The 23,216-nt window shown below is 47.8% G+C and overlaps 1 protein-coding gene across 2 annotated transcripts in view; it reads right to left on the reverse strand.

Moving 5' to 3' along the window:
• Positions 1-23,216, reverse strand: part of LOC138568176 (NXPE family member 3-like) — a 242,649-nt gene that overhangs the window by 59,170 nt on the left and 160,263 nt on the right. For both annotated transcript variants that reach the window (XM_069646427.1, XM_069646426.1), the window contains one exon: positions 22,816-22,889. In XM_069646427.1, coding sequence (XP_069502528.1) covers positions 22,816-22,889 — 74 coding nt within the window. The remainder of the gene's footprint in view (positions 1-22,815; positions 22,890-23,216) is intronic.

A 23,216-nucleotide genomic window follows, 5' to 3' on the forward strand; every position in this document is an offset into this window, starting at 1 on the left:
GAGTGGTGCTTGCTAGGAACCATAAGACAACACATAAGCTGCAAAGCGATAACAAGGAATTTAACAGCACGGTCACGAATGCGAAAAGCGAACATTCACAACACTGGCAGCGCCTCCTGTTACTTCAGACAGTTTGATAATGGAAGAGGCCAGCGCACGGCAGGAACCAAATGTTCTCGATGGCGCAAAGTCGTCCCTTATCGATAAGGGCTCGCTATTCATCTTGTGCTGTTCATTGCAAAACGGAGCTCTAAATTCCGCAGCAATGACGAATGTTAATCCGAGTGTGCAATCGATACTTGAACAAACTGCTGCATGCACGGGCCTCGGCCTCAGTGAATCTGCAAGCCTCACAGCAGCCCTCGGCCTTTTAAGGGAAAGAATCCCTGTATCTTACTCATTTTGTAGTCTTGTACATATATATATCCTTGCATATGTGCTTACTGTATTTCTTCGGTACATTTTTCTTCACCATGATTTCACTCCGTACTATGTAATGTCGTAACTAAAACTGAAAGTATTCTTGTAATTTACCACTTAAAGGCGCACAGATACCCTGGGTCAGGCGTGTGACTTCTTGAGTTGTAGACGTGCATGCGCGATCCTCGTTGTGGCCCACGCATGCGCGGTTGTAATAAAGACGGTCAGTGCGGCAGTTGCTGCCGGGACCTTGGAAAGCACAGACGTACGTGCAGTCGACTCAGTGATTGTGTGAATGCGTGTGTGTTAGAACGAGGCGGCCCGAGGCCCATGCAAGCCCATCACATTGGCGACGAGGACGGGTGTGAAAAGGGGGATATTCCGACACGCGCAAGCGTGTCAACGGTACATTTCTTCCTCGAACACACCACGGACCCGACACGAGCGATGGCAGCCATTTGCATTTTTCACGCGTGAGGCAGTAGCGGCCCGCACGGGTGCTCGTGCGCTGCCCACGTGCTGAAGAAGATCCAAATCTTCAATTTTTGGAACCCCTGTGGTTCTCCAGCCAGGAGGACCACAGAAACTATCAGGAAGGTGGGGGCTCTTCACGGTGGAGAGCTGGAGAGCCTCTTCAGACCACATTCTGGTGCTTGTGGCAGATGCCAAGGCTGAGGCACAACAGGACATTTTTCCAGGTATGTATGTGTCCGTGTAAAGTCAGGTTTGCGGCCTCCAGGACAGCGGAAGGTGCCTGTGCGGCCTGTGAAAACATGGCGGACAGAGACGGAGAAGCAACTGTGCCACCCACAGTGAGGCGTCGGCAACAGGGCTCTTTGCTCCCAATGCAAGAATATGACATCTCCGGTGCACCCTCGAAACTCGGCCCTAAATGGCTATTGTGGATCAAGAAATTAGACATGTATTTCACAGCCACCCGAGAGACCGATGATGATGCGAAAAGGGCCACTCTACTATATTCAGCACGCATAGATGTTCTACGCATATATGAGTCCCTGAACTTGCAGGTGGTGAAGTATGCAGCTGTCAAAACGGCACTCTAGAACTATTTCATTCTGTTATCCAATGTTAACTTTGCGAGGTTCCTCTTTTGCGGAGAGAAGCAGCATGAGGACGAATCTCTCAACAAGTTTTGCGCACGTTTGCGACAGATGGCAAGCACCTGCATGTGGGACAACGAGGACAACATGATCCGCAATCAAGTAATACAAGGGTGCAGTTCTGGCAAACTTCGCAGGCAGATTCTGCGAGAACCAGGTATGACTCTAGCCCAAATATTGGACCGTGGCCGGGTATATGACCTTGCCAAGACGAGGGGTGCAAAGATGGACGCAGCTGTGTGCCCAGGCAAATGTGAAGAAGCGTTTGCAGTGGGGTGACAGGCCCTGTCAAAATCACGATGAAGCCAGAAGCGCCAGGAGACGTCCCCTGCGCAGGGGAGTGCGGCCATATGTCAATACTGTGGGTACGATTTGCCCCACTCAGAGGACTGTCCGGCCAAGACAAGAGTCTGTGGAAGGTGTAACAATCCCGGTCACTATGCCCAAATGTGTTGCGCAGCCGCCCCGGTGTCCACGCACAAGGGGCCAGCAAGGGCGAGTGGAGGTGGCTTTCGGAGACAATGCAGCATCGCCATGCTGGAGCAGGACACTCAAAGACTCAACATCGCTGAGGAAGAGGAGGATGAGGAAGAGATCTTTTTCATTTCCAATCTTGTGACAGGGGCAAAGAAAAGGCGTCAACCTACGTGCATCGTGGACATTCAGGGGGCCCCTACCCAGGTTCTGATTGACACTGCCGCCTCTGTGTGCGTACTTGCCACTGACCACTACAAGGCCATCCCGGGGCCGCCCCTGTTGGATATGTCCAAAGCCAAGATATTTACTTTTGGTGGTGACACACCGCTGCCCATTCAAGGTGTGTTCGTGGCACCGGTGACTCGGGGGGACAAAACCATCAAAGCAAGATTTTTCGTCACGGACGTCAGCCCACACTCACTCCTAAGCTGGGCTGCGTCGGAGCCGCTGGACCTCGTGCATTTTGCCCTCTAAGTATATCAGGTGGACACAGACCGGCTACTAGACAAGTTCTCCAGTATCTTTCAAGGGGTGGGCAAGGTGAAGGCTCCCTCAGTGTGGTTGCACATCGACAACATTATTCGGCCCACCGCCCTAAAGCATCGACGAATTCCGTTCCATCTTCGGGCACAGGTCGAGAAGGAACATCAATTGCTTGTGGAAATGGACATCATTGAAATGGTTGAGGGGCCAACTCCCTGGGTTTCGCCCATTGTGGTGGCGCCCAAGCCTAAACAGCCAGGTGCCATCCGCATCTGCGTGAAAAGGCGTCTCCCGAATGTTGCCATCAAACGGGAGAGGCACATTACACCCACATTGGATTACATTGTGGGAGAGCTGCAAGGGGCAAGGGTATTCTCGTAATTGGATCTGAGGTCGGGGTACCACCAGCTGGAGCTCCACCCAGACTCAAGATACATTACGACTTTTACTACCCATGAAGGCCTCTATCAATTTAAACGCTTGAGTTTTGTCATTTCTTCCGCGGCGGAGGTCTTTCAAAACGCCATCAGGGGAGCGTTGGCTGGCCACAAAGGAGTACTCAATATGAGCGATGACATTCTGGTCTTTGCCGAATCCCAGGCCGAGCATTTGAAGAGACTGGAGATCACGTTGCAGAGGCTGAGAGATCTGGGCCTCACTCTACATAAGGGGAAATGCACATTTTTCAAGGATCGTATTGGATTCTTTGGATTAATTTTCCATGTCAATGGTGTCTCGCCAGACCCCGAAAAGATCAAGGACATCCGTGAGGCCGCGGCACCCCAATCCCCCACGGAGGTGCGTAGTTTCTTGGGGATGGTTAATTACTGTAGGCAGTTTATCAAAGGTCTGGCGTCCCTATCCGAACCTCTCCGAGCATTGACCAAAAATGACGCCACATGGGTGTGGGAGAAGAGAGAACAGGATGCCTTCATGGAGATCAAGCGTGCTCTCTCAGATCGAGACACGATGGCGTATTTTGTTTTGATCCCACCGCCGAGTCCGAGATCGGCGTTGACGCCAGCCCCGTGGGACTGTGGGCTGTTCTCATGCAGTCAGACACCAGAGGTGATATGCGACCCATTGCATATGCGAGCAAGGCCCTCACGGACACCGAAAGGCGCTATTCGCAGATTGGGAGGGAGGTGTTGGCCATCCTATGGGGCTGCCCGCATTTTCGTCTGTACATACTGGGAAAACCCGTAACAGTTGTGACGGACCACAAACCGCTTCTGCCCATTCTGGTGGGGGTATCTTCGAAGCCTCCCCCGCGGATTGAGCGCTGGATGTTGGCGCTCATCGAGTATGGGGTCAAGCTCGTGTACAGGCCGGGGACGAACAATCCGGCGGATTACCTGTCTCACCACCCGAACTATGAGAGAGCGCAGGGATCTCAGGAGCTGGTTGAGTGCCAGGCATTTGTCTGTAACATTGTGGAATCGGCTATGCCGATGGCTCTGTCCAGAGAGGTCGTGGCGGAAGAGTCATCATTTGATGAGGTGTTCCAGATTATACAGGCTGCAATAAGAAGTGGGGACTGGAAAGAGGTACTACAGAATAACACCAGGCGGGACGTCTGGGCCCGGCGGGATCTCCAGGCGCTTTGGAGGGCAAGGGATGAACTCTCGATATCGGATGATGGGCTGTTGCTGCGTGGACGGCAGATTGTCATTCCGCAGTCGCTGAGAGCTCGAGTGCTGGAGCTGGCGCACACGGGTCACCAGGGAGTCGCAAAAACAAAGGCGCGGCTAAGACCTAAAGTATGGTTGCCGGACCTGGAAAGCCTAGTGGAAATACATGTGAGGAGGTGCCTGCCATGCCAAGTAACAAGTCCCATTGAGAAAGTGCCACCCATCAGTTCCATGGAAAGAAGTGAGAGCTCGTGGGGCACCGTCCATGCTGATTTTGGGTCGACCGGGAGAGGCAAGTACTTTCTGGCAGTAGTTGACCAATGGTTAAGGTATCTGGAGGTGGAAATCGTGGAATCAACAGAAAGCGAACACACCATCATGGCCCTGGACAAGATGTTTGCTACCAATGGTTTCTCGGAGATCCTATGCTCGGACAATGACCCGCCGTTCACAGGGAACGAGTTTGCGCAGTATATGAAAGAAAAAGGGATCCAGCACCGCAAGGTATCGCCGCTATGGCCCAGGGCTAATGGAGAAGCTGAAAGACTCATGAGGACCCTGAACAAGGTGTTTAGAATATCAGCCCATGAAGGGGGTGACCTGAAAAAGAAACTGGTTGAATTTCTTTGGGAATATCGTACCACACCCCATCAGTCGACGAAGTTGCTCCGGTGGAGGCTCTGTTTGGACGCTGTCCGAGAGGCCTTCTCCCGGAAGTTGAGGGCCGTGAGCCAGGGGTCATTGACAACGACAGAGCCCGAGAGGAGAGAGCGGCATGCAATGAGAAAGAGAGTGTGCAGAGAGGTCTGCAAGAAAAGGAGGTTGCCGTGGGTGACGCGGTGCTCGTGCGGAACCGTAGACCGGAAGGAAAGCTGTCACCCCCACATGAGCCCCAACCGTGGATGGTAACTCATGTCAAGGGAACCATGGTCACCGCGGCGAATGAAAAAGGGAATGTCACCCGCAACCGGTCCTTCTTCAAGAAGGTGGACGTTCGTCATCATGAGGAAGGGCAGGAAGGGGCGTCCCCGCCCGATGCAGTGGTAGACAGCCCGGAGGAAGATCCACCAGAGGACATAATGCCACCGATGGACATCCCGCAGCCGACCACCTGGAGCAGCAGCCGATATCCCATGCGACATGGTCGCAGACTGCCTGTTCGTCTCAAGGACTACGTCCTGGACTCAGGAGACTAGGCCAATGCTGCAGTCAGGTCAGCGGCCCCGTTGGGCCCATTTAAAGGTGTCATGTTGTAAGTTGTTTTTCTGTTTAAATAAAAGGAGGGATGTGACGTCTTGAGTTGTAGACGCGCATGCGCGAGCCTCGTTGTGGCCCGCACATGCGTGGTTGTAATAAAGATGGACCATGCGGCAGTTGCCGCTGGGACCATGGAAAGCACAGACGTACGTGCAGTGATTGTGTGAATGCGTGTGTGTTAGTACCGGGCGGCCCGGGCAAGCCCATCACAAGGTGCGCCATGCAAATAAATAAACACACAAACAAGGCAGATAAAGCTGGGGCCCGCGACCGATGATGCATCCTTGCTGTCTGTCAGTTCGGAGACAGCGCAGTTTGTGTTAAAATAATGTTGCTAACATTGTGAGGGCAAATTCATGAGACTGTGATTGAGCATACAAATATCCTATGGAGACTCGAGGTGCGACACTGCCGCCTCGTGGTGGCAATGCGTAAAACTGCTCTAATTGATCCTACAGTGGAGCAGGGCCGTCACCAGGGGCGCCAGGTGGTGGGGTATAGGGTGCAGAAACAAGCAGAGGGATCTCGACAGAGGAAGCCACAGAGTTCCAAGACGAACACCAGGAAAGCAAGGACAGCTAATGAGGGGAAAAGGAAGGAGGGGAGACCTAACTGATGGGGTCATGAAAACCAATGTGCAATCTGGTAACATAGAAAAACCAAATCTCCCGGCCTAACGTATCACATATTGAGAGCGCACATGGCGAGCTTGAAGTATCTCACAGTTTTCTAAAGCAGGGTAACGTTTTGCAAGATCTGAAGTTTGAATCCAGTCGAAATCAAGAACGATCTTGCAATGACACGCTGGAAGAGACGCAGCTGTTGTATAATTCTTATAATGATAGATCTGAGGTGGGGTTGTTGCAGGTGATGTCTTTTTATTCAGATCTAACACCAAGATAAATCTGCATCATTAATGATATGCTAACAAGAAGACAAAAGGCCCCTGAACTATTGTACAGCTGATCTGAGTCCATAAAGTCTCTCTTCAAGCTTTGAGGGCACTCCTATGGAGGAGGGCACAGGAGCTGATGTTGCTCCGTGACTCTCTGCTCTCGTCTGCCGCGCGCGAAGCGCAGGGGCCGCACTTCCGTGTTCGGGCGATATCTCTACACACCTCCCTTTGATAATGCAAAAACAGTGTATTGCAGGACATAGTCATTGTATCTCACCGGTCTTCTGTGTTCCCTTTGCGGCCGGTCAGCTCTCTCACTATGAGCATCCTGCTTCTGGTCATCTTCTCGCTCTACTGTGGGTGCATCCGCTTCAAACTCATTTTCTTCCACTTCTCTTCTATTTGTCTCCCGTTCTTTCTCTCTCTCATTGTCCATTACCCCTTTAGTTTCGGGTCTTTAAGGGTCTTTTCTCTCTCTTGCCTCTTTTCAAACATGGCTACTCTCTCCATGTTCCATGTGCGCCCGTCTTCGGTGCAGACGTGGTTGGTTCCTCTGTGAACTACCTTGACAGGTCTGCTGAACCTTGAGCCCGTCATTTGATCCTTGGTCGGTAGCCGTATTTTGATCCAATCTCCTTCTTTTACATCTGACCCTTGTTTTGTCCTTCTTCTGTCGCTCCACCCTTTTATGCATGCCTTGCTGTTCTCTATTCTCCACACCACTTCCTACATGTCTACTTCTTCGTCTTCTCTTAGTCTGGCCAACCATGGTGGCACTAGCATGGAGGCTTCTCTCCTCCCTCTCAACATGCGAAAAGGGGAGATTTGGGTGATCCTATTGGGGGTTAGTCTGTGAGCTGCGATGGCCTCTTTTGTCGTTTTGACGGGATCCATTCCTGAGGCCGTCACTAATTGGATGGCTCCCTTGATAAACCGGTTGGCCCTCTCTACGAGCCCATTGGCTTGGGGATGATACAGTATTGCTTTCTTCTGGTGTATGTTGTGCTTCTTCAGGAACAGTTCCATGTCTCTGGATATGTCTGTTACTAGCTCATTGGGGAGCCCTTCCCTCTGGAAGATGGCAGTGAGGACCTCTATTACTGTGGCATTCGTGATGTTGGGGACAAACACGGCTTCGACCCACTTCGATAAGTAGTCCACTAGCACTATGCCGTAACGATGTTCGGGCGCCCTCGCTTCCTATGGTCCTATAAAGTCTAGGCCCACTTTTGACCACACCGCTTCTGGGGTTTCTGTGGAAATCATGGGCGCCTGCCTGATCTTCAAGCGCTTATCACTGTTGAGACACTCATGGCATCTCTCAATCATGGTGCAGATCTCTTGATCCATGGACGTCCACCAGTAGGCTTCCCTCACTCTGTGACGTGTCATGGTGTTCCCAGATGGCCTGCATGGGCTCTGCACAGGATAGTTTTCCTCATGCCTGTGGGCGGAATTACCTGGTCCGTTTTCATAATTATGCCGTCGGCTTCCCAGATCTCATCTGCCACTTTCCAATAAGGTCTCATTCCTTCTGGCACTGCCCTTTCATCTGGCCATGGGTTCTTGATCCATTCTCTGATTCTCACCATGGTGGGCTCTTTTCCTTCTTCTTCCATCCAGTGTTTCTCGCCGAGTTCCAGGTAGTCTGGCGCCTTGAGATCTGTAATGGATGCTACAATGCATTCTTCTTGCAAGAAGGTGGTGGCATTGTCCTTGCCTTCAGGCAACCTTGACATGCAGTCCGCCTGCGAATTCTTCCATCCAGAGATGTGTTGCACCTCGAAGGTGTATTCCTGCAGTTTTGCTGCTATGCGTGCTAATCTGGGCGTTGACACTTTGGTGTCGCCTGAGTTGAGCATATGGATGAGGGGTTTGTGGTCGGTGACTAACTTGAACTTTGTGCCCCACACATATGTCCTGAAATGTTCCACAGCCTATGCGCACGCCAGCGTCTCCTTTTCGATGGTGGAGTAGTTTTGTTCGGCTGACGATAGGGCTTTCGAGGCAAATGCTACCACGTGTTCCGTGTCATCCTTTTTCTGGGTGAGGACAGCACCTAATCCATATGGGCTGGCATCTGTAGTGATGACTGTACTCCAATCTGGGTTGAACGGTTGCAAGCACGGCGCTTCTACTATGTGTCGTTTGATGCTTTCCACCACTTTCTTCTGGGCTTCTTGCCACGTGTACTCTGAACCTTTTTTGAGAAGCTCGCGGAGCGGCGCTGAGGTTTCAGTGAATTTGGGGATACATTTTGCATAATACTCTGCCAGTCCGAGGAATGGCCTCACTTCGTCTTTGTTGGTGGGTTGGGGAGCTTTAAATATAGCCTGCAGTAAGTTTTGCTTGGGATTTATGCCTTGCTCTGATATCTTGTACCCCAAATACTCAACTTCTTTTGCCTTGAATATGCATTTTTCATACCTTAATCTTACTCCCGCTTCTTGAAGTTTGGTGAGGACTGTTCTCAATGTGACATCATGCGTCTGCTCATCCCCTGCGTATACAAGGATGTCATCCTGGAAGTAGGACACGTTCCTGACGTTCCGCAGTAGAGCATCCATCATGCGTTTAAACGCTGAGGCTGCGGATCATAAGCCAAACGGCATCTTTGTGAATTGATACGTGCCAAATGGGGTGATGAAAGCGGTGAGTGGCTTGGACTCCTTGTGTAGTTGTATTTGATGGTAGGCATTCCTCATGTCGAATTTCGAGAACACTTTGGCTTCCTTCATCATGAGGATTAACTCATTGATGCTCGGCAGTGGGTAGCTGTCTGCAATTACCTCCAGGTTTAGACTGCAGAGATCAATGCATACCCTTAGCTCTTGTAAATTCTGTTTCTTTATGAGTACCACTGGGCTCAGCCACTCTGATGTTTCAATTTCTTCGATGGTGCCGTCTTTCCTCATTCTGTCCGACTGGCTTCTGAATGCGTCTCTTGCAGTTGCCGGTACTGGTCTTACTCTGTGCTTGACCGGGACTGGGTTGGTTTTAAGTAATATTTTGTGGACAAAGCCATTGATGTGTCCTGATTCTTCCGAAAATAGTTTTGGATAATGTCCTTTCGCTACTGGCGCTCCTCTCAAACTGACTGACAGTACCTGATCCTCCGTGCTGGGGTCCAGCTTAATTTTCAGTTTTGCCTGGTCGTCCCACCCTAGTACCACTGGGCCTTCTTGCCTAAAGTAAACGTTTGTGGTGGTCTCTCTTCCTTTGAACTGTACTTTCCCTTTGATGTAGCCCAGCAGGTCTACTGACACACCGCCGAAAACTGTAGGTCTGTGCCGCATGCTGAGTACTTGGACCGTCTCTGTTCCCATCATCTCTTTGTACGTGCGCAGGGGTATTATGGTGAGATGTTTTTCCAACCCATTGATTTTGATTGCGCAATGGGGCTTTTCTCTTCTGGCCCGTGGGCTGTTCACCATCATGACGGTAGGTCTCCCTTCATCTTCCGAGGATGATTCCCTCTCCGTGTTGTGTTCAGCGTTGACGCTCATGATTTTCTTGTTGTGCCTCCGGCACACGATTGAGAAGTGTCCAATCTTTTTGCACACCAAGCACTCCTTGTCCCTTTCTGGGCACTCTTCATCAAAAGCTAAGTGCTTTGTGCTGGTGCACCTGTGGCATTTTAACGGTTCTTTCCTCACCCATTTCCCTTCTCTCGCTTCGAGGACCGGCCTCTCCTTCTTTGGGCGGAAAGCCACCGCTTGTACTTCAGCTGGGCTGTGGCCACTTGCAAATTCTTTCCTTCTACCTGCCGTCTCCTCCACTGCTCTTGCTATTTCAATTGCTTTTTCCAGCTGTAGTTCCTTCTCTAGGATGAACTTGTCTTGCACCTTCCTGCTGTTGGTTTGGACCACCAGCATGTCGCAGAGCAGACTCTCCGCATTGTTACCAAAGTTGCATAGCGCCGGCAATTCGCACAGTTTGGTAACAGTCATCTACCGGTTCAGGTGCCTCATGCTTGCGGCTATAGAACCGTATCCTGTGTAGGACGGTATTCTCCTTGCTGGCAAACCTTTTGACAATTCTTCTTACGGCTTCCTTGAATATGTCATTGTTGTTGCCGGCCACTGGCTCGTGGGTGAGACTCTCGAACACCCTTTGTCCTTCGACACCCAGGGCATTTAGTAACATCGCCCTGCATCTCGCTGCCGAGTAGCCCGCACCGCCCAAGGCCTCCACGTACGTTGTGAATAAGGGATGCCATTGTCACCACGGAATGGCAGGCCTACCTGGAGTTTGCAGGAAAGGCGGTGGTGGCGTCACTCCTTGCATGGCACCGCGTGGGTTTTAGTGGTCATCCTCGTCGCCAATTATGCTGTATATTTCTTATAATGATAGATCTCAGGCGGGGTTGTGGCAGGTGATGTCTTTTTATTCAGATATAACCCCAAGATAAATCTGCATCATTAATGATATGCTAACAAGGCGGCAACAGGCCCCTGAACTATTGTACAGCTGATCTGAGTCCATAAAGTCTCTCTTCAAGCTTTGAGACCACTCCTATGGAGGAGGGCACAGGATCTGATGTTGCTCCATGGCTCTCTGCTCTCATCTGCCATGCGCAAAGCGCGGGTGCCGCACTTCCGTGTTCGGCCGAGATCTCGCGAGACCGGGAGTTCCTGTGATATCTCTACAGCAGCTTCCAATCGCAGTAGACCACCCATTATCAATAGGTCCTCATTTACAATATGGAATCTATTCCAAACTCCAGTTTGATAACCCTGAACTGTTCTGATGTTCTACTTCTGTTCTCATTGATACCCTCTCTAAGAGTTCTAAGTTCCAAAGACATCGAATGCATTGGATTCATGGACAATACTTTGGTTCCCACTACACGCATCCATTGTATATCACCCATTATTGTGAATGCAATAAAAGAACACATTCCAAGCTTTTTTGAGATTGGAATATGACACTGATCAGAAGACATCAGAAATAAAAGCACCTAACCATGATGTGGGACTTAAGATCACGACAACGAAGAACGGTGTCACATGCCGGGGGTTATGATTTAATAACGACCGCAGACATTTTCTTTGTGCAGGAGAGTTGGCTAACATCCCTATGTTTGCATTATACTATGGTGGACAAAGGTCGGATAGGGTGCCCGGCGGTTGGTCTTGTACCAGGAGTGAGGTCCTGTCTGTTGTCAGCTGAATTAGAAACATATGAATGTCCTTTCCTTTTGGCAGTTATGGTGGATATAGATTATCGACTACGTAAAAAGGATATTGCTGTTGCTTAATATCTATGATTCCACCCCCACCAGCCACCTGCCGTGGGAAAGAGACGGAAAATATAATGCTCAAGCTGTATGATCTCTTGATCACAAATTATGATAGGCCCAAAGTCATTGCTCTGATAGGCAGGGACTAGAATGTCCATTGTGTAGAAAATCAAGTGCTGAGCAAATTTGACTATATCTAACCCAAAAGTGATATGCTTCAAAGTAAGGCCAACAGTCAGGGTGGAAAGATTGGGAATTGGCCGTGTTGAATGGCCTTGTAGATGGAGATTGCCCAGGGAAGTATACCTGGCAAATGGGGAACTTCAAAGCCACTCTCAATTATCTATCTACTAACACACAGACCCTCCCATTGATACATGCCCCGGATAGCAAATTCAATGTCTGCAGTGATAATGCGTTGATGACCTCAGCTATTGAAATTAAACCTTTAGATGGACATAGCACCCTACCCAATGCTCTGCCCTTCGGCATGCCTGCCCTCTGCCACGGGACTCTTAGAAATGAACACTGGTAACCCCGGCTCACCTTCTGTGCCCACCTCGGTAACTTGCTCCTTGTACCAAGCATGAGCAACCTTACCCAGTGGCCTGCCCTTCAGCTCACCTGCCACCACAAGACCCCCAGCAACTAGAACTAGAACCACTGCCAAATGGGATCTTTCCTATACCTTCTGTTTTCTTCTCTTCTCATGTTCTCCTCTACATTGCATCAGTGCTATGCTACATGCTCTTACTGACAACCATTCTCCACTCACACCCCTTAGACTTAGGTTCTGTCTGCTCCTCCCTCGTACTCCTCTGCTCTTCATCTGACCTCCTCTCATCAACCTCCTTTTGCTCCTCCTAAACTCTATTTCCAACCTCTTCCTTTATACCTTCCCCTCCCTCTCCTTGGATTTCTCCTCCAACCACCTTGTGAATACGCTCCATTCTTCTTTCAAATTGCTAATTAAAACAACCCCATCTCATTGTTCTTGATGCCACAGTCAACCACTTCCTGATTACACACAGGCACCTCTTCCAACCAAGTATCTACACCTACCTCCTCATCATTCCAGTTACCTTCCCCCTCCCACCGCCTTATGTTCCTCCTCTCCTTATCGCAAATGCTGTCTCCCACTTCCACTTCTTTACTGATATTCTGACCACTCTTTTCACCGTCCTCCTCTGTGTAGTCCTGTCTCTCCAAAGCAGGTACTTCAATAGGCCACACCAGTTTGCAAAAGATTGTAAAATGTTCTCTCCGCTGGCTGGGTGGCAGTTACAGCTCTTTCTCCTTGTCTGCTGCTGGAAGGCCTGCTCGCGATACCATTTGTGTTGGCTCTCTCCCGTTTTCAGCAAGTTAGTCTTTGAGTAGGGAACTATATTGGGATTTGGGAAAGTCAAGAGAACAGATCCTTTTAAATGTATGGTTGTGGTATGGTGATGGATGCACTTGCCTCTGTTACCCTGGAAAATAAATGGGAGAGGAATGCAGGTTGGCTATGACTGTCATCTTGGGAGGAAACAGGTCCGAAAACATGTAGAAAATGTCAATCTGTTACACCGAGCACAACATGGTTTTCGACCATCTTGTGGTATTGAAATGATTAGCACTACACTCTTAGATCCTCTCAGACAAAGGGGAGATCAGAAGGGCTCTGGAGCACTTGTGTCACTGGATTTCTCGGCTGCCTTCGATACAGTGGACCACCAAATTCTGCTTTCCATACTGGAAGAATATGGTTTTCAAGGCAGAGATCTCAACAGGTGTGACTAGGTCCTTTCTCCTCAATACCATATGTTACAGTTTGTGGGGTACCACAGAGTTCGGCACTGTCCCCAATTCTTTTCAATCTTTATCTACTTCCTTCAATGGATATTATTCATAGCCATGGCCTAGATTTTTATAACTAATTCGATGATACCTAGATTGTCTTGGATCTTGAGGTAGATGGTGATTCTTGGTCAGTACAGTGATAGGCTGCCTTACTGCAATCAAAGCGACTGATGGTAACTATTTAAAGATCAGTGCAGTTAAGAGACTGACAGTCACACAAATCTTATGCATAGGAATCCTTTCTTCAGCCCAAATACCTTTGTCCGATTTCCAGAACCTAAACATAAAGTCTAAAATCGAGGCATAGCTTTTGATGATGAAGTATGCTTAAATAAACAAAGAGTAGTAGTCACAAAGACAAGTTTCTTTCTCATTAGACTCATATTACCATATTGATATTTTACACACCAGTGGGGGTGCTGTTGAGTATGCGCCTATAATGGCTTCTTCAGTGCAGAGCTCCGAGCTTGGCAAAGGGAGAGTGGGGCTGAACTAGGTGCTGCAGACCCCTATTGGTCACAATCCTGGCTGACCACCTTGCGGAACATCCCAAGACCCTCTGGGCCTGGTGAGGGTATGTGGTGTGGTGAGCCCCCCTGTGTGTCTTGTCCCTTTAAGGGGATGTGTCCCTCCCCCTTGCATTGCCCTTTTAAGATGGTCCATGACGTCGTCATGGCCCAAACTAATAAAAGGGTGCACTGCAGGCATGTGTGTTAGAACGGCTGCAGACTCCATAAGAGGAACGCCGGAGTCCGTGTCTCATTACCATGTAGGCTGCAGGCCTACATGTGGAGGCCCAGGCCTTCAGGCCCTGATGCCGTGAGACCCTTGTGCCAGGATGGTGGCAGAGGTCGCATGGTCAGGGGCCTGGAAGGCTGTGCCCCCACCCCCGATGGTGTTGATACCCACAGCACTAGGGGGCCTGCAGGATGTCCAGGGCAGGCCCTGAACTCCTCAGACACTGGCCCTGTCATGGTGTGCTGAAGTGAATAGCACTTGGGGTGCCTGTCGGATGTCCATGGCAGGCAGCCCCCCTAACAGGGTGCATATTGAGGCCCCCTGGGCTTGAACTGCTGTGCGGCAGAAATGGGTCCAGCTCTGCGAAGCAGCCTGGTGAGGGCCATGATGTGTGCCCATTAGCCTGAGCCTTCTCTGTCTTCCTGGTGCTGGGAGGATCTTAGGGGCGAGCACGGATGAAGCAAGCCTACCTGGCAGCAAAGCTTTGTGTGGACACACCAGGAGTGGGTGACATCCCGCTGAGACCCGAATAGGAGGAGCATGGGGACAGAGGTGATGGAAGTCCACCGCTCGCTGATCCTCTGGGCGCGGTTACTGTCCTGGATGACCTGACTGGTGGAGGTTGTGAGGTACTGTTGAGCCTTTTGTCCTGGTTTGCATTCGGAGGCTCTTTGTGGGTGGCCTTTCAATACTGGTCACTCTGTGGAATATTGAGGGGCAATGCTGGAATGAGCTCTGGATGTAGGTATGTGTCCTACCCTTTGATACTTCTGGCCATCGGTGTTCCACCCAAGTAGTGTGCTGAGCTACTGTCTTCCCACTTGCGCTTGCACACTGAGGCACCTTGGGTCTCCAGGCTGGGCTATTGGGTTTAGCTGAAAGGGAGCGTTATTCAGCCTCTCTTGGAGATGTATGGCGTGGCTCCCAATGGCTCCCATCCATTATTCTGAACTAATTGGACCGGCTCGAGGTGCACATGACCAGAGGCAATAAACGCCAATCGAAGCTGCCCTTTTAGCATAGGAACCCTCCAGCTATCCAGGGAAATAGGGACTCAGCCTTCAGGATATCCTCAATAGGGGATTTCGAACTGAGAGTGGCTTTGGAATCCCAGTCGTCTCTGGTGGATGGACACCCAAGCCCTCAATCCGAGCTGTCGGTCATACTAGTGCAAATGAAATCTGGATTTGAGCCTGCTTTATAATATGGACAGAAAGCAGCAGTGTATTGAGAAGGAGAGTGGCCAAATATCTGACATGGAGCACAGGGTGGGGGCCCTAGAAGACACTTCCTCTGAAGTGACTCTGGCACTATGTTCGCTGCAACAGGAGGTGAAGGGTGTCCATGTGAAGAATGAAGATTTGGTGGCAAGATCCAGTAGAAATTATTTATTTAGGTATCAGGGCGCTATGGTCAACCAGTTACATGCAGCCGGGAGGCAGTGAAATCATAGTCAAGTGCAAGAGTTACAAACAGTGTAAGAACTACATCAGATACATAGCGCGAACAATGTACATGATGTGCATGTAACTTGGCATTCCTGGAATCCAATCCGCCAGGCAGCATGGAGCTCTTTATGGAAGACTTCTTTAAGACGATGTTGTCAGATCCCCCCTTTTCAGCTCAGTATTTGGTTAAGAGACCTTATCCTCCATTAGGCTAGGGAGTTTGGTGAAGTGCGTTACCAGGATGGCAAAATACCGTTCTATCCTGACTTTACTCCCACTATCCAGAAGGGCCCGACTCTCCTATGCCTCAGTGAAACTCAAGCTACGGGAACAGAGCATCCAGTACGCAATGCTGTACCTTCTAGACTGCGCGTCGTACACAACAACAAGACCCACTTCTTTACTGATCCTGGCAGGGCACATTCTTTTGGGACTCTCTTTTGGTTGGCAGAGGAGCCCCAAGCTGCATGCTCTACTGTTTGGAGACCTTCCCCTACGTTTTTTCTGGCCTTTACGCACAGTGCAGCAATCCTCTTGGGAGATACACGAGGAGTGGAGGTCCTGGGCGAGGTCCAAGATGCTCCGGGTGTGGGTTGGTTTTGTCCGGCTTGGGAAAGAGGGGTTCTGCAGTTTCTTCGGCTATTTTGGTTTTGAGTACCTATTCCTACAAACATGTCTATGGTTGTATCAACTCAGCCAATTGTTGTTTGATGTTTCTGTCTGCTCTCTCTTGTTTGGGCTCAGCTGACATGATTAGCGTCTGACTGTCGTCCCTGGCCATTGGTCATGGTCTATTGGGTTGGATTGTTGGGGGATGGGGGTGGGGTTTTGCACTGCAGGTTTTGCGGTGAGTGAGGCTGTTGGGAAAAGGTTTTCTTGGGGTTTTGTTTTACACTTTAAAACAAGGTCACATCACACAGTTAGTGATATGCTTTTGTTTTCCTTGGTATTGTTGCATATTTCACCAGATGTTCTTATGGCTCAACCCATTATACAAGGCTCTAATTTTACACCTTCGAATGCCTGCACCATAATGAGTTGGGATGTGAAGTATCTTAATAATCCAGTGAAAGACCATAAGATAATGGTGTACTGCGAGTGGGATGGGGCAAAATTGTACTTCTCCAAGAAGTACATATCTCTTGGGGTGCGGGGGGATTTAATGATATCATTGCCAAGGCATGCGGATCATCTAGGGTTTACACCTCCTTTTTCGTCAACACAGGAGTTTTGATTTTAATTCATAAATCCCTCAGTTTTTGGAGGCTGGGACATGACCAAGACCCTGAGGGTGATGCGTCATTGTTACTGGCATGTTGCATCGGACACCATTAATGATTCTAACACGTATGCCCCCAATGTTGATTTACCTGCGTTCCATACCTCTTTGCTTGATAAATTCATTTGCTATTCACACACACATATTATCTGGGCAGGAGATTTCAATATTATTTTGAGTTAGCTATGAATAGATCCAGAGATGTGCCCCGCTCTCTCTCTCCTTATCGGCAAGGGAAGTCAATGCAGGTATGGATGATCTGGGTCTCCATTAATTGTGGAGGAAGTTGCACCCCTCTAGCAGAGTGTATTTATATTACTCTAATGTTCACGACATGCATTTGCATATAGACAATATTCTGACAGGGCCTGTACTCAAACAAGAACTAGGGAATGTATTATGCTTCCCAGGACCGTCTCGGACCACTTGCCACCTTTATGGAGATTCATTCTTTACGATGGGACTCTCATATAGCCATCTTGGAGATTTAAATCCCTGGCTCTTTCAGATGTTGCTTTCAAAAGCGACATCAAAGAGGTAATTGACATGTTTTTCCGAGATTAATGTTCCCATGATGGCAACGGTTTGGGAGACGTTTAATGTGTACCTTCGGGGCTGAAGTATTGCAATTGAGAATAGTGTATGAAAAGCAATTTGTTCCGAGTTGGGTCTTGAGGTGGCGCTAAGATCCTTTGAGCTCAAATTAGAGTGGTGGAAGGAATCAGGATTGCTACCGACTATCAAGAGCAAGTTGGATAATTTTCGGGCCATGGCGGACAGGGAGATACATTTTCGAATGGCCCCAAGACTAGCTCGTAAATTTCGGTGAGGCGAGCAGACCTGGCCAGCTCCCGCTCAAATGCTACGTCCAAAATGTGGTCCGTACAGTGTTACAATTATAAGGAACATGCAGGGGATTCCGGTATCAAACCAGGTCGCTATTGTTGAAACTTTCCTTTGCTATTTTAAGAATGTTTATGCTAAGAGGGAGTCCTTCTCATGAATGGATTTACCTAATTACTTGGGAGATATTAGCCAGTCCCCATACAGGTACGCATGGCATCCTATATACATTCTACATGGAAACCCCCTAATTATTATACTCACATGTCACTTGATGGACAGTTCCTCTGTCTCTAATACATCTAATGCAGATCTGTGGAGCAGAGACATTCAAGTCTGGCCCTTAGATGTGATGTGTCAATAATTTAATTGGTACACCCCTTCAGCTTTAGGCTGGGGCAAACAATTTTCAATGCTCAGTGACATATATGTCACACGCAAAAAGCTTGCATTGTCTGTCTGTGCCTAGTTATCAGTCTGCAGCAAAAAGTGTCCGACGTGTCTAAGGCCATGTTTATCTGTGCCAGTATAAAGTTTCTGGGGTAGGGTGCTCCAAAGCAACTATCTCTTTGCTATATCAGACCCCAGCTATGTGCCCCTGCCGATTAGTGCTGTCATTCTGTTATCACAGCACAGAAATTGCCATTGCTCTTTGATGGTTCAATCTACAAGCTATTGAATACTATGTAGAACTAAATATGTAAGCATAACTCAGTCCTTCATACATATTAATGTACCATAAAAACACACACCTCACTGAGAGGTTGCTTAGCAAAATAAAAGTAAATACAGGTTAACTCAGGCGTCTAGCAATGTCAGTGTTACCTGCTTTTCAAGGCATTATATATAATGCTATTCTAAATACATCTTGTTTTAAGCGAATAGCACATTGCTTATTTAATAGCATGTAGGCTAGTTTTTCCTTATATGAGGGGAATTCTAGAAGGACATGGTATCTTCATATGTGTCATCCCTTCCGTGAAAGGCAGAACAGGTGCTAACACATGTCAGCAGGCTGCTCTCTTGAATATGGCAGATACAGACAAACTTAAGTTCAACCGTGTACCCAGTACGGTTGATGTGTGGAGAAGACTGTATCAGGAAGTAGGTATACAATTTCTGTATATGACCGAAATGTGTATATGGGGTCTACGGACGTTGGGCCCGACCTGTGACAAAGCACTAAATACAACCTGGTTCACATTGGGGATATGATTTATGTATGATATACATTTGGACGGGGTATTTGTTTCTAGGGAGAAATTTGCGGAAAGAGTGGGGCGGGTTGCTAGTTTGACATTTCAGTACCATAGGATGCGTTTGGCCTTCAAGGTATGGACCCGCAGTTTCCTTCAGAGCCCCCTGAAATTCCTATTATGCAGTATATTGTCAACTCAGCTGGATTAAGGAGAATTGCTGCCACTATTTATAACATGGTCTGAGATAGTTCCCGCGAAAGGTCTCCCAGAGAAAACTCAAGTGGGACCGGGAACTAGGAAGACAAGTAGGTGACCAGTTATGGTTTTCCCTATGCCAATATACATGGAAGTTCAAATGAATACAATTTAAGATTCTTCATCAGGCGTATATAACCCTGGCTCGTCAAATTAAATTTTATAACACTACCAATGGCAAATGCCCTAAAAGCCAAGCGGGGAAGGCAGATGTTTTACATATGATTTGGTCATGTCCTGCTGTGGCACATTTCTGGGCCGATGTCGCTGATATGGTTTCTCAAATACCACTGTTATATCCAGAGGACCTATGTGTTGCTTGCTTGGTAGACTGCCTGAGCACTCTGGAGATAATCGAAAACAGCTGTCAATGTGTATGATTATTGCAAAACGATGCATAAAATTGTGTTGTGTTGGTCGAATGTAGTTACCCCTTTATGTACATGAGTGGTTGAAGGACCTGACCTAGAGTTGTAAAATGGAACAAAACTATGTCCTAAAGGTGCAGCCCGGGCTTCACCCCTGGAATATCTGTGACCCATTCCCGTAGCTTCTTGGCAATTCATGCAGCCGACACAGACTGATTAGGTGTTACATGATTATGCATGGTTGATTGTCCTACTGAGTCGAATGGGATACTTGGATTCCTGTCTCTGAGGTCCGGGTGATTGGGGGATTGTCAGTCTTCTATGGGGCTGACCTGTTTGGCTGATAATTAAGTCGTCTACTGTCTGCATAACACCAAGATGTTGTGAAACAATGTATTTTGTTTGCTGCTGACTACCATGCCTATTGAGCAATTTTTCAGTCTTGAAATATGAATGTGCATCAAACCTTATAAGATACAGGTTTATTTCCCCAAAAAAGAAGTTTTTAAACATCTATTAAAGGTGATGAACTATTTCATCTGCTCCAGAGTGAACTACAATAATAGCATTTATTTGGTATTACCAAACAAGAGGATGACCAGATTGTAGAGAATTCAGAACAGAATAGCCAGAACTTTGCTAAAACATATGGAATTCGACCGTGCATGTTACATACCTTACACTGGATACCAATAAAGAAAAGTGTCCTGCTCAAAAGTGTATGTTTGGTATTCAAAAACTTGAACTCACTGAAAGATTAGTAACCGTTCTATCTTACAGCAGGGAACATTAAGGTGGTCTTTCCTTCGCTGTTCAAGCAGCCACACTATAGAATGTGATGCCAATTTCTCTTAGGAAATAAATTAATGTAATGCCTTTGCATATACATCAGAAAAGGTCTCTTTTTATAATCCTCCTCACAATCACTTCATACCCGCCTCTCAATAGCGCCAAGGTACCTTCCGTGATCGATGTGCTTAATAAAAAACTCAATACACTTCAGGGGTGCTTCTGGCACCAAATCTGAAAATTCTTGGTTTTCGTTCTGGAGAAGAGAGGACATTGGGAGATATATTCCTTCTGTCCTAGGTCCGTTGACAGGTTAAGTTTTCCCTATGATCTTCCTCATCCCAAATCCAAAGTTGGCTTTGCCGGATCTAGTTCCGGATCTGACTCGGAACAAAGGGGGATTCTGGGAGTCCTAGTTCTGGACTACTGACCTTTCGAAAAAGGGCTGGGTGACTTGGCTTGGGGACACTGCAGGTATATGGGGCCTGTTGATGTTGCTTCATGGTTCATTTGAAGATGGCAGTGATGTCACCTCATCAAATTGGATTTCTAGCTCCTCCATATTCTTCAATTTGTGTCAGCTTCAATACCATAGTATGTTCTCTAAATAAAAATGTCTTTCATCATAGTCTCTTGAATTTGAAACCTTGTGAATCTGCCCCACTACATAAGTGTCTTTTCCTTTTTGAACTGTATCAGCATTATTTCTTGGGTCCGTCACCATTCCTGGCTTGAGCCTTTGGAATGCCCGGACTACAACTCCAAGGGTACAGCTCTTCTTTGACTTGATAGCCTTTACCAAGGCTCCTGCACTGAGTTGGTAGAGTACAGGGATCTCAGCTCTCAAACTTTGCTTAGCTTGTTCACCAGAGATTGATTGAACCCCAGCCTTCACAAGGCAATGCTTCTCTGGAGTAGTTTTATCACCAATTTGAATATAGAATGTTTCCTTGGTTCACTCAAGTTTATCACCTGCACTCTACTAGCCTTGGCAGTGATTGAACCACTGCTCCCTCAAGACAATTTTTCTGTGCCTCACTTGAATTTGGTCAGCGCCACTGCTCTAGATCTTTGTAGTGACTAAACCAAAACATGCCCAGTTCTACTCTGGCTCACTTTAGTTTGTCAACATCACTGCCCTAGCTCTGTGGAGTGATTGAACCAAACCCTTCCAAGCCAATTATTCTCCTGCTTCTCCCTCAGTATGCTCCAGGAATTCTCCATCTGGATCTCTGCTCTTTTTGGCCTCGAGGGCCCTCCTCCTCAGATTCTCTCCCAATTCTCACAGCCTCTCACTGTCTTTACCTGGCAGTGTATTCAGGGCTTTCTCTGTCACTCACATCAACCCTGTCAGTGACATTCATAGAATAGCTTTGCCCACTTGTTCCCAACTCTCTGCACTTGTCATTACCATGTTCTGGGCACGTGAATTTGTTTTGAGCAATCTATGAACTGGGCATCCTGGCATCCATCAGCGTCTCTCTAGTCTCTTGATCTGTTAGCACTGAAGTGTTCTGGGAAAGCGTTGGCATCTCAGCACTGTCACTGCCCTCCCACTACTTATGGCCTCAGCAGCTTCTAGCATGACTTTCTGATTCGCCCCCTGTTCCTCCAGCACACTCTTCTCAAAAAGTCAAATCGTCTTTTTCTAAGCTGTCTTCTATTTCTTTGACCTGCACCTCTTGTCTTCTGATCAAATGTTTATCAAACGGGGAAACGATCTCTTCTTCCAATTTCTGCTCTGCAAATGGCGCAACTGCCTCAAATCATTTTTAAATCATTATTTTATAACACGCTTAATGCCAGCAAGTGGTTTCTAAGCAAGGGATCAGGATTCAAACCTGTGTGCGCTGCATTGTCCTGCTTTCAAGACAAAAGTGTTGCCCCTGAGCTATCCTTCCTCTCATTTAACCCAATATTTTTCAAATCAACATACTACTTTGCAATATTATTGCAATGCATGACATATGGTGTAGGTACTGGCAGGAAATGGGCAGCTACCCACATAATTGGCATATGAGCATTGTATGTGGACATACCAGAGGGCTCTACCTATTCTAACACTGCAAAACTGCACTACGACCTAACATGCATACTCTCAGTCAGTTATAGATATTCTCATACATCACAGATAAAAATACCCAGCACACCAATGCACAAAAATACCACACAGACATTACTTCTAATCCAATCAAGTAATCTGTACACTATGCAATGCATGTTCCTCAACCAAGCTAGATCTTCTGGCTTTGCCAATGCTTGTTTAATTTGATGGTTCTAAGCAGAGTGCAGTTTTTAACATGTTGCCCAGGTTCATGAATGACATGGGAAGAAACTGTACTGCGAGCAAAGGTAGTGTGCTTGAAATCCCACTGGCTGTCTTCAATAGGGTCCCCTAAAAACCGATGCATCGGAGGAGCTTGGTCAAAGAGAAGCCAATATCCTGGAAGGACAATGTTCGATTAGCAGCTAGTGGCTCATATCATTGAGCCTGATCTGGTCTAGTGGCATGATTGTAGATTCCAACTTACCAAGGCTTCTGTTCCCAGGAAGAACGTGAAGATTCTGGATCCGTCCAGGTTTTATGATTTGTTTAGTTACAGAACTAGAAGTCAAAAAGAAAAATATTTATAATGCACACTGTGAGTATCGAATGAACATTAATGATAGTGTGTGTTCAAGATCACATGTGTGCTCTTCTGGAGAATGGCCATTGGCTAACATGAAGAATGATGTTAATGATGTTCCTGAGGGGCACCACTGGGATGAGAGTGAGTGTGTGCCCTGTAGGTACCAGAATTAATGATATCATCATCAAAACAGTTCATACGTTAAAGCAACAATAAATACAGCTCATCAAAGATTTAAAACCAGTGAACAAATTACTTTCCCCTGGTAATGTTCTTGCTGATGGACGTTCCTCCCACTGATT

This window comes from Ambystoma mexicanum, chromosome 1p, assembly GCF_040938575.1.
Source record: "Ambystoma mexicanum isolate Mex_15411 chromosome 1p, UKY_AmexF1_1, whole genome shotgun sequence".
In the NCBI taxonomy this organism is placed as follows: Eukaryota; Metazoa; Chordata; class Amphibia; order Caudata; family Ambystomatidae; genus Ambystoma; species Ambystoma mexicanum.